The sequence below is a fragment of the Haliotis asinina genome, chromosome 1, assembly GCF_037392515.1.
Source record: "Haliotis asinina isolate JCU_RB_2024 chromosome 1, JCU_Hal_asi_v2, whole genome shotgun sequence".
Classification (NCBI taxonomy): domain Eukaryota; kingdom Metazoa; phylum Mollusca; class Gastropoda; order Lepetellida; family Haliotidae; genus Haliotis; species Haliotis asinina.
The window spans coordinates 76,721,401-76,733,464 of record NC_090280.1 but is presented as its reverse complement, the minus strand read 5'-3'; the positions used below and the strand labels follow the sequence as shown (position 1 = coordinate 76,733,464).

At 41.2% G+C, this 12,064-nt stretch overlaps 1 protein-coding gene across 5 annotated transcripts in view; it reads right to left on the bottom strand.

Annotated features, from left to right (window-relative positions):
• Nucleotides 1-4,680: 4,680 nt before the first annotated feature.
• Nucleotides 4,681-12,064, bottom strand: part of LOC137297288 (uncharacterized) — a 30,759-nt gene continuing 23,375 nt past the window's right edge. For all 5 annotated transcript variants that reach the window (XM_067829314.1, XM_067829308.1, XM_067829302.1 and 2 more), the window contains 6 exons: nucleotides 10,394-10,930; nucleotides 8,481-8,587; nucleotides 7,600-7,718; nucleotides 6,376-6,449; nucleotides 5,747-5,908; nucleotides 4,681-5,632 (listed from right to left, as the gene is read on the bottom strand). In XM_067829314.1, coding sequence (XP_067685415.1) covers nucleotides 5,464-5,632; nucleotides 5,747-5,908; nucleotides 6,376-6,449; nucleotides 7,600-7,718; nucleotides 8,481-8,587; nucleotides 10,394-10,930 — 1,168 coding nt within the window. In that variant the 3' untranslated portion in view covers nucleotides 4,681-5,463. The remainder of the gene's footprint in view (nucleotides 5,633-5,746; nucleotides 5,909-6,375; nucleotides 6,450-7,599; nucleotides 7,719-8,480; nucleotides 8,588-10,393; nucleotides 10,931-12,064) is intronic.

Below are 12,064 nucleotides of genomic sequence, written 5' to 3'. Positions count from 1 at the left end.
TATGTTTCAAGAGTTTGTCTATCACAGACGTATCTGTCAAAGAGTGCCTTAAAGCTATTTGTTGCTTGCGCAATGTTAAGTTGTGGCGTTGCAGTTTCTTCCTGACAGTCTATAGAGGGTGAAAGGCTATAGCAGGACCAAGTTTGTACCCAAGGGGCCCAGCACTGTAGTCCTATGTAGATACAGAGAGGGGTATGCCGAGACCCCCACTCCCACACACCCTAGAAGTGTATATACTAATGTTGTTCACATATACTGAACAAAAAGTGGGCAATCTGAGATATTTGGGAGTATTGTTACGAAATTGTGTCCTCGCGATAAATGTTCACAATTTGTGTGATTGTCATGAGCACGTAGCTATTGATTCCTTTGGTAACAAGTTGTCAGTTTTCCTGTCCAGCAGGACAGTTACAAAAATGTGGATTGTTTATGAAAAGTCAAACATTGACGTTCAGAGTTCATCTGCACCAAGGCTGAAGTTTCATGCGTAGGATTCATCTGTGTTGACGATAGACATTCTGAGTTAGTGCTTCAAAGCAGTGGATGTAAAACCGTACCCTGCTCTGTGTTGGCCTAAGGCTTTGGTCAGTCAGTGGTCTTTGCCATAGGGTGATTGTCCAACAGATTTTGCACCATATTCCTTCATCTTTTGTTTGTTGGTTTAATTATTGTAGAGGTTATTTTTAGTTGATTTACTTGTTGACATGTGGGATAAACATGATTGGAAAATAAAAGCATGACTATCAAAGCTTTTGTTCTTTTTTATGCCAGAGGTTGAAAATTATTTCTGAAATTTACCTGAAAGACTGAAGATTGCCGTTGTTGTAAGCGTCTCATGTTTACTCATTGGCATGATTCTCACATTAGTTTTCAAAATGTTAAATATGTTTGCACTTTAACATCGCAATCGGCAATATTTGGCAGCGGTCTCTAAATAATCGCGTTTGGATCAGAGAATCCTTGGCTCTTGGCTTGAGGTTCCGACAATGCATCAGGCGTCCAACTGTCACAAATGAACATCAAGAGTAACGTCTGCAATTTGCTCTACGTCACTCTGACCTGGAGATGAAGGCTTAAGGCTGCTTAACACTTACTTGAAACTGACTGGAATGAAAGAGAATCAGTCATTTTTTCCCAAAATTCTAACCGCATTCGGGAGAGAATGTAAGAATGTATATTTTTATTTGTCAAGCTGTGTAAGAGTGCGACTCCTAAATGCTATCTGACGTTTCAGTGAAAGATGCTAAGTTTTTGTACGATTCGGCGGTGTTATGATGACGTCAGGGTTCATGTGAAGAGCATTCGGGACGTTCTGACTGTATTCGAAGTACATTCGAGCTGTGTTCCAACTTCAATCGAAATATCCCGATTCATTTGGAGAATATTTCACCTGAAGTCAAGCAGCAATCCAGATAAATTCCGACTCATTCGAGACACACTCTGGCAGGCCTGAAATGGCTTGTCTTTTCCATTCTTCCTCAGATATGTTCAGAACACTTGGAATGCAGTAAGGATACTTAGAATGCAGTTCGAATGCAGCTCAAATGCCGTTCGATATTTTTCCACTTCTAATGTACCTCGATAGTCTTGAACATGTCCCAAACATTCGATAATGATATGATAATAATTTACTTATATAGCGCATAGTATCCATCTGACTAGTTGCTCACTGGACGCTCTAATCAGAATCTGATTATCATTACCCCGGATAACCCAAGCTGCGCTAGAAGGTTATAGTCACAGGACTTTATCTCACCGGGTACCCATTTTCTGCCGGGTGAACAGAGGCAAATTTGAACACACTCACTTGCCTGAGGTGAGACTACATGTTTCCCATGTGCTTCGGGCATGTTACAAGAAATTACCCGAATATTTGGAATTCATTCGGAACCCAGTAAGAAGTTTTAGAATTCGATTCGAATTTCCAGGAATATCCAGAAAAATTCATTATGACAGCATTCCAGCTCATTTCGCCTCAAGTGTGAAAGGTATATTACGGATGGTCGCCTGGGAGGTGCTAATATGATGAGGAACATTCATGCCACTGTCACCCGATTAAATCGACATTGGTGGCGATACGGGCAATGGCCAGCGCTACATTATGGACTTTTGATCAAGTTATTGTGCCAAAGCCAAAGCCTATTGTTCGTGGAAGTCTTTTATTAGTATAACCAGGGAGACTATATAGAGAGGGAGAGGAAACTCCTCGAAAAGCCCCTGAACGTATGCCTCAGCTTGTCACGTGACCAGTGTATCCAATATGGCAGCAGCTTCGTATTTAATATTAAGCACGGTTTATTTTCAACAGCTGATTAAATTCGCGGAGTTTTGTGACAACTGGAAACCTACATGTAGAAGACAAGTTAACTATTTTGTCACTTCAGTCAAATGATTGTTATTACTGTCAGTATTAGGACAGTAGTAAAGGTTCAAGTCGGTATGTTATAGCTCACTGGCTTCCATTCTCGATTCACCGCGAAGATAGACTAAATTAAGTCGATAAAAACTTATTTCACACATTCGTTTATTTTTTTCCCTTTTAGAAAGGAAACATACCTTTAGTTGAAAGGTATTTGCAAGTAATGGTGAGAGGTTTATGACTTAAAAAATTGTTAGGGCGTGTTTGAGGTGTGTGAAAAATACCGCCGATATGTTCTGATCCGCCATTAAAATATTACACGGCGTTGAGATTTTCTAGTTATTGCTTCAAAAACATCTTTCACATACACCTTTAATTCCTCTGATCGGAATATACCATCAGGTGAAGTGTGTTTGCAAGTAACAGTGAAAGTTTCATAATCTAAAATATGTTAGGGTGTATTTGAGGTGTGTGAAAAATATGCCATATCGCCGATCTGTTCTGATCCGCCATTGAAATATACTACCGACAAGAAATAAGGGAACTAATGAAATAATAGCGAATTTGAAACTGCGTCAAGTTCAATATCTGGTGTGTCCACCATGTTGGGCAACACATTCACGGCACCTTGATGGGATGCTGTTAATCAATTTCCGGATGATTGCCCGTGGTATTGCCCGCCATTCCTCTTGGAGAGCTGCACCAAGCTGGGCCAGGTTGGCGGGTCCTGGGTCCCTGGCGTACACCCTTCGACCAAGAACGTCCCAGAGATGTTCAATTGGGGACAGGTCTTTGGACTTAGAGGGCCAGTCCAATGTCTGGATACCTTCTTGTCGGAGACAAGCGGAGACAATTAGGGCCCGATGGTCTGGCCTTATCATCTTGGAATACAAAATTTCGGCCGATAACTCTATCCAATGGAGCCACAACAGGACGCAATATTTGGTCAACGTATCGCTGACCAGTCATGGCTCCGTTAATGATGACCAAATCTGATCGTCTGTCATGTGTAATCCCACCCCAAACCATGACACTACTACCTCCATATCGATCATGGTCAAGAATTGCTGCTCTGGTATATCGCTCCCCGCTCCGACGCCAACAACGTTTTCTGCCATCTGTGAATCGTAGGCAAAACCTTGACTCATCAGAGAACATGGTGTAACGCCAGTGACGCATAGCCCGTCCCTGATGCTTCCTAGCCCATGCCAATCTTTGGCGCTTATGGTGAGCTGAAAGGCCGTCTTGCTTTCAGACGAGCTTGATAGAGTCGGTTTTTAACGGTTGAGGTTGAAATGCGTCTTCCAGTGAGTGTGCGGAATTCTCTATTGATGGCAGGGGCCGATTTAAACCTATCGTGTAGAGCAATTAACGTAATGAGACGATCCTGTCGTGGTGTCGTTGATTTTGGTCTACCACGCCCTGGTCTCGTTGCAACCCCACCCGTTTGACGGTACTTTACTTATCCCACAGGCGTGAAATTACACTTTTTGATTTACCCATCTGCCGGACAACTTCACATAATGATGTTCTCCCCCCACCCCCCCACCCCCTATAACTCCTTCCTTTCTTGTTGATCTCATCATTCGACAAAATTGGAAAGGTGTTTACAACGCTTTGTGATAGTTTTAAACTTTCTGTTTTTAAGGGGTGTGTGACAGTGTCAGTTAACATTTTGGAATATTGGTAAAAGCGGCGTAAAAACATACTCACCCACTAAAACTGAGTGAAGGTTTTGTTTTGTATCACAGATGCTTCGTAAAATAATTGCGAGCGAATATCGGTGGTTCAGTCCACTGTCTGCGAACCACCAGAAGCCGTTAAAAGGTGGTACTTATTATGACCCTGGCTGGTGCTTGACACTAGGCAACCCGTGAGGACCGGGTAAGATCTAGAATTAATGGGATCGGGTGGTGACTTTCTCTGACTTGGTTGGCACATGTCATTGTATTCCCGTTGCGTAGATCGATGCTCATATTGTTGCTCATCGGATTGTCTGGTCTAGACTCGATTATTTACAGACCGCCGCCAAATAGCTGTTGTGTGGCGTAAACCTAATCTCGCTCACTCTCTTGGCACTGAGCAAAGCACTTCTGTGACAAAAACTACAGTCAAAACACCGTGTCTGAAAAGGGTATCTGTGTTATACTGCGACATCGTATCCCAGTAGACTAGCATAACAAAGCCGGCATCGGGCATGGCGGGCACGCAATACGCACGCACATACACACACATGTGCTTGCACGTTGCTTAATACGTGACATTTTTAGCGCTACGTTTAAAACCGGTTGACATCACTAAAGATAACAAAATAAACGATATACAAAGATATGATTTTATCTTTTATACTATTTACAGGCAAGTATGCGGCATTTTCATGGGTTTATGGGTAACCTACATTTAATTAATGGATGAAATGTAAGTTTTTCGTTTTTAATACACAAACCTATTTTCATTTGTGATACAGACAGTCATGCTCTGCGAAATGCCATGATGGAGCCTGAATACTGTTTAAAGTGGCGTTAAACTCACTCACTCACTCACTCACTCACTCACTGAAATACGACAAACCTTCAAACAATACTGAAAAGGTTTGCTTCCAGTCCTGTAAGATCTTGATTAGAGTTAGCCTACCCATGCTTGTCGTATGAGGCGACTGATGGATCGGGAGGTCAGGCTTCCTGACTTGGTTGACATTGCATAGATTGATTCTCTTGATGTTGTCTGGTCCAGACTTGATTATTTATGCTGAGTGCGATGTTAAACATGATACAAGCAAGGAAACAAACAAATACTCGCTGGATTTAGACGTTCAACATTGCATATGTTCCATAGACAAAACCCACCTTACCAACTGACTGAGTTTTGGTTTTCCGTCGCTTTTAGCAATACTCCAGCAATATCACGGTGGGGGACACCAGAAAATGGGCTTCACACATTGTGCCCATGTGGGGAATCGAACCCGGGTCTTCGGTGTGACGAGCGATCGCTTTAACCACTAGGCTACCCCATCGCCCCACATTCCCAACTCCTTTTCGAAGGTGAAATTAGCGATGAATATGTATTTGAATGAATATGTCTCTCTGTTAATTTCTCTTGTCTGTTCATTTCTTTTGTCTGTTGAGTCTCTCCGGCAGCATCAAACACATGAGTATTGTCACCCAGAACACCACCCCAAAGAGAAAGAAGGCAAAGCTGACATCAAATGGGGGACCAGATCCACGACTTACTGTCCAGGCAAACACGCTTCCACCCATAGCAGGTGCCAGAGTTCTGAAATACACGAAATGTGGGAGAAATGTACAAATGTTTATTAAAATGTCAATCAGTTCTGTGGAAAGTACTCTGTAACGTTTTTGTGCGATCTCAATTGACGGACAAACTAACCTTGCAATGGCTGTGAAGGTCATGCCGATGCCGTTGACGGCACCAGCATTGTCGGGTGTGACCGAGTTGTTGATGAAGAGGGCTGTGGCGGAGAAACAGCAGCTGGCACAAAGCCTCTCTGGGATGAGGATGAGGAGCATCACCGGCCACAGCACCTTAGGCCTGGAAACAGAGGCAAGTGATGGGTGCTAAAAGACAATCTCCCAATCCCCGATTGATCATAACACCACGTGCATTATTGCACAACCTTTTTTCATGACATGATCATGTACGCTGGCACTTTCGAACCTAAACGTGCATTTCCGAAGGTTTTCGCACTGTGCATTCGTTCCATGTACACAAACAATCACTTTAATGGTGAAATTATGACAATCCAAAATTAATTTTGAAAAATATTTGCAATTTCACGCATCAATGTCAACTATGCGTTTCCTGTTTGGGAGAGTATAAGTGTATACAGTATTCTAATTGGGCGGACCTATTGAAAAAAACTAAAGGAATGTCCAGAGTACATTTTAATGCTTATAAATGATGACTTGACGTCGTCACCATATTACTGAAATAATGCCGATGTGTCATGAAGCCAAACTCAACTCAACAGTTTAAGCACTGTGAGAACAGTTGCCCACCTGTCAGACAGTAGATGGAGAACTGGACACGCCGTCACCGACACCATCATGATGAAGGCACATATGATGTAGGTCTGAAACAGAGTTTACTCACATGAGAAAGAGCACACTGTATGATGAAGTGAGTGAGTCGTGGTCTTCATTAATCCCGCCGGGATTTGGAATAGTGTTAACATGTGTGGTTAGTAGAGGCTGTGGAGAGTGATCAATGTGAGTGTTGTTGCCGAATGTTGACAGGGAGAGTTGTTGAACGATGTTGATAGCAATAGCTGTTTACGAATGTACCAAGTGATTGCTGTGGCAAAATGTTGCAAATGATTGTTGTTGCAGAAAGACGATTGTACCTAGTGAATATACGAGTATACTTTGAGAATGTCTGTGAAGAATGTACCTAGTGAATGTACGAGTATACTTTGAGAATGTCTGTGAAGAATGTTCCTGGTGAATGTTCTCAACAAATATACCCAGAGATTATATGTGACGAATAAGACGAATGTACCTGGTGAATGTTCTTAACGAATATACCTTGAGAATGTCTGTGAAGAATGTACCTAGTGAATGTTCTTAACAAATATACCCTCAGAATGTCTGTGACGAATGTACATTGTGAATTTCTTAACGTATATATCTTGAGAATGTCTATGAAGAATGTACCTAGTGAATGTTCTTAAGAAATATACCCTCAGAATGTCTGTGACGAATGTACATTGTGAATTTCTCAACGAATATACCAAAAAATGTCTGTGACGAATGTACCTTGCGAATGTTCTGGACAAATGTGCCAAGTGAATTTTCTTTGCAGATGTACCAAATGTGCAGATGTATTTCTTTGCAATTGTTCTTAAAGAATGACTCGAGTTAGAAATTATGTTCAGTTACCCATCCCTGTCGAAAACAGGCGACCAACAGGCTCGGGTGGTCAGGCTCGTTGACTTGGCTGACACAGTCATGACATCGTATCCCCATTGCGTAAATCGATGTTCATGATGTTGATCACTGGGTTGTCTGGTCCAGTTACTAACAGACCACCCCCATATAGCTTAGTGAGACGTAAAACTAAACTCACTCATTCACTATCACTCTTAGTGCTATGCTTGTTGCATGTACGCAACGCAACTGTTTCTAATAATATCAAAGACAAATGCTGGTGATGAATTGTGTCCGGTAGATTATTTATTACATATAACATTAATCCCGAACACTGATGAGAAGATGGTTATTTACCTTCTTTATGCCAAAGTGTCTCTCTAGAGTTGAGAAGATGAAGATAAGCAACAGCAGCAACGGTATTCCCACCATGGACAGCACCGTCCCTATCTTGTCCGTGCTGAATCCCAGACCGTCTGCATCAAATATCAACACCAAAATAAATTGAAAATGATTGTTTTGCTGTTTACCGCTGCACTACTAAGCAGCATTCCAGCTATATGGAGAGATTCGAAAATGACAACATCCATCACAAACCTCCGTGGTGTTAAAGAGACTAAACATAAATTGTCCTGGCTATATTTTGTCACATATGCTAATTCACAAATGATCATTGCCCAGTTACTATGAGGCTTGGAACTCAGATACGCATACAACAACTATCGACCAGAAACGGTTGTTTCCCGTCAAACAGAGGTTTCACATGAATGACATCAACAGAGTTTCAGTGGGATTCATAATAAGATATAGTCACTATGGCAGTGTATGAAATAAGCCAAAATCCGCGACAGATATCAGGGCTGGTACCTTCAAAATATTACCAGCCCCAAAAGGATTTACCCATGTATGGAACATTTTATCTAAAATTTTAGCAGACCATCTGGTTGGATAATTGTAAATGTAGTCTGTCATAAATCTTGCGCATCTCGGGCTGTCGGACATTCCTTATTTCACACACCACTATTATGAATCGGACATTGTTCACGGAAAGGGTTTTGGTGATTGTATGTACCATGATCATGGCTGATTGACTGTATCTGTTTCCTGTCTAAAGAGATCCGTAGAGCCTCCTATTTGTCGGTAATAAAATATTCTCAGTAAATTATCAAAGAAAAGATTTTACAATGATGGTCAGGCATACGCTATGTGAGAAAATATATGCTTTTTGGCATACGTACCCAGACGAGTTTCAGTAGACGCCCATACGTTGAAGACGTCTTCAAAGCCAATGATGGCGAAGGAGAACACAGTAAATAGTATGACCGACTGGCGGACATCTTTCTGTCTGTGGAAAAACATAAGAATTATTGTCTGTTTATGGACAGTTAAGTGAGTGGATCTGGTTTCAAACAATATTCCAGCAATATAACGGCGAGGGACGCTAGAAATGGGTTTCGCACACTATACCCATGTGGAGAATCGAACCCGGTCTTCGGCGTGACAAGCGTACGCTTTAACCACTAAGCCCACCTTTCCGACAATGATGTGAGTGACAACAGTATATTTCTCATTATAAGTAATATATATTGCGAATGGTGTTTAAAACGCACCAGACTTGAACTGATATGCATTATCATTGAACACAATTCAGTGGATCTTGGTGTTCTTTTACGCATGTCAATCAATAAAGGACAAGTGCACATTACTTAAAACAAAATCAGTCGTTTCAGAAACATATGCCGAGAGTAACAAAATAAGAGAACACCACTTCATCGCAGTGTTCCTTTATTTATTCTCAGATTTTTACCCACAGTGCAATACAAAGCTTCTGAAGGAACCCGGACAAGAATAAAGTAACTCTTGCACATTCATGTGTTACCTTACTTGTTTCCTTCAGTATATATTTGAAAGCACCCATCCACTCGATGGTACGCAATGAACTCTACAGGAATGAAATACTTAAATGATGTCTCAGTATCAGCATTTTATGGGTGTATGTTTAGAAATAATTCCCCAGACATATTCCGTTATATTATTGCATCTATTTCATTTTAAGGTTTGTGTTTGTGTTTGTTGAGGCCCACCGTGAAAAACCAAATTAAGTCATGAAATTTTAGAAATTGTCGTTTCATGCAATAGCAATACAGTTTTAGAATTGATTTTTAGTCAATTTTATTGAATTTATCATATTCGTAAAAGGTGGTTCTGGCGAGACAAGTAGTTGGGAGTCTTCAGATCTTTATTTATGGGTAGCGAGAACAGAGATAAGACAGTTATGGGATTAGATTTTGATTGTTGTTTAATACCACACAGACAGCAATGTTCCGGTTACACAGTAAATGAGCTATATAACGGAGTAGTGTAAATATTGACACCACGATCTACACAAATGATATGTGACAGCCAAGTCAGCGAGCCTGATAAACCGATCCCGATAGCTACGTACTACGACAAGCCTGCGTTGCTGAAGACCTATTCTAACCCGGTTCTTCACTTGTCGTCAGGAGTGGAAGCAAACATTTTCAGTATACGTTTGCGAAGGTGGCCGTTTTTGCATTTGAGCGAGACAAGCTATGGGCACCGGTGCTTCATCTCACAAACCTCATATCCCACCATAGCAAACTGACAAGGTTACACCATGTAGTTTAATAAAACGATGTTATGATTTAGTATTTCTTTGGCTTGGAATCTGAAATTACACATTCTAGTCGACAAAATAAGTTACAGTCACTGACCTATTTTTGAAATGTGTGAGAGGAGAAAAGCCTGAAAATAATGTATACAACATACAACTGAGGTACACACTTAGTTTTTAATGATCATTTGACAATTTCAGGACGAGCACGTCCAGCAAACAATCAATTTGACAAACTACTAGTTGTGGCCAAAACACGCGCACTCAAACACATGCACGCACAAATACGCACTACGCACTACACACACACACACACACGCACACATACCTTCCAGTTTAGCCAAAATACCTCTCCCAAAACCCCTAATTGAATATCAAAGGGTTGAATCTTTATAGCCCGAGTTCTATTCTCTCCCCAAATCACTAAAGGGTCTCCTAACAACAAGTTCCATAATAATCATCAACAACAGGCTATACCAAAAGACAACAGCATCAGCACAACGACTTCAAACTCACCTCATGTTTGTAACCAACGCACTGTCTCCGACTGCAACACATATCCCCGAGTTGTGACACGACTGCTTCTGACTGTCCGATTCAAATCCTTGGACAGATTGGAAACTCCTTTTCCCATCACTATCTTTAAGCGTTCGTGTGTCAACCTTCCGTTGATTATACGTATTACAAATGCATTCCCTCTCAGTGGACATTATCACCGAGTCGCTATTTGGAACAGACGGTATATTTGGAATAGATGGTATATTTGGAACAGACGAATAGAGACGAGCAGTACTGGCCTCGTTTTGAATATCTTTCTTGCTCTCGTTACCACATGTCTTGTGGCTGTTCGATATCCGGTTACCGATATTTTGAGACAATTCGTTGACATGGCTACTTGGTGAATGATCATTTGTTGACGTGCCGGTCCTGCGATATGACTCCGTGACGTCACTGTGAGATTTGTGACGTTTGAGCTCATTGCATCGGCATCCATTTTGAACCTGGCCGCCACATTGAAGAGGTTCACTTTCAATATTTTGTATCACGAAATCCCTGAAAATATACGGAGGATGTGTAGTTGTCGAAATTACAAACTTGAAAATAACGAAAAAACTGTTTTAGAGGCATTTTAGAAGTTGCTGAGCTGAAGGTGCGTTGAAAATAACGCACTAGTCCTTGTCGACGGGTTCATAGAAACAATGACAGTTTTGCCTAAGAAAGCTAACAAATTGAAAGCAAAAGATAAAAAAATACATCCAAAAGGTCCAAAAGTAGTTTCTGAGTCAATCTAGACTTGCCAATAGACTGTAGACTTTAGTCGGACTGCCTCTTTAACACATTCTCTGGATAACAAACCAGCAGCACTGTCTAAATAACTGCATAAAGAAGTTGAAATTTGATAAATGGAATATTGCGTTACGCAACCGTCACGTAACCAGGCAACAATACCCCTGTCAAAGTAGATACAACATGACATGGGCTCTACATGGTGAATGAGTAACCGCATTCTTGGAAAGTTTAATAGTAGCCGCATTCTTGGAATGTTAGAGAGTAACCGTATTCATGGAATGTCAGAGAGTATTCATGGAAGGTTTGAGAGTAGGCGTATTCATGGAATGTCAGAGAGTATTCATGGAATGTTAGAGAGTAGCCGTATTCATGGAATGTCAGAGAGTATTCATGGAATGTCAGAGAGTATTCATGGAATGTTAGAGAGTAGCCGTATTCATGGAATGTCAGAGAGTATTCATGGAAGGTTACAGAGTAGCCGTATTCATGGAATGTCAGAGAGTATTCATGGAAGGTTACAGAGTAGCCGTATTCATGGAATGTCAGAGAGTATTCATGGAAGGTTACAGAGTAGCCGTATTCATGGAATGTCAGAGAGTATTCATGGAAGGTTAGAGAGTAGCCGTATTCATAAAATGTTGGAGAGTATTCATGGAAGGTTAGAGAGTAGCCGCATTCATGGAATGTCAGAGAGTATTCATGGAAGGTTTGAGAGTAGCCGTATTCATGGAATGTCAGAGAGTATTCATGGAAGGTTAGAGAGTAGAAGTATTCATGGCATGTTGGAGAGTATTCATGGAATGTTAGAGAGTAGCCGTATTCATGGAATGTTGGAGAGTATTCATGGAAGTTTAGAGAGTAGCCGTATTCATGGAATGTTGGAGAGTATTCATGGAA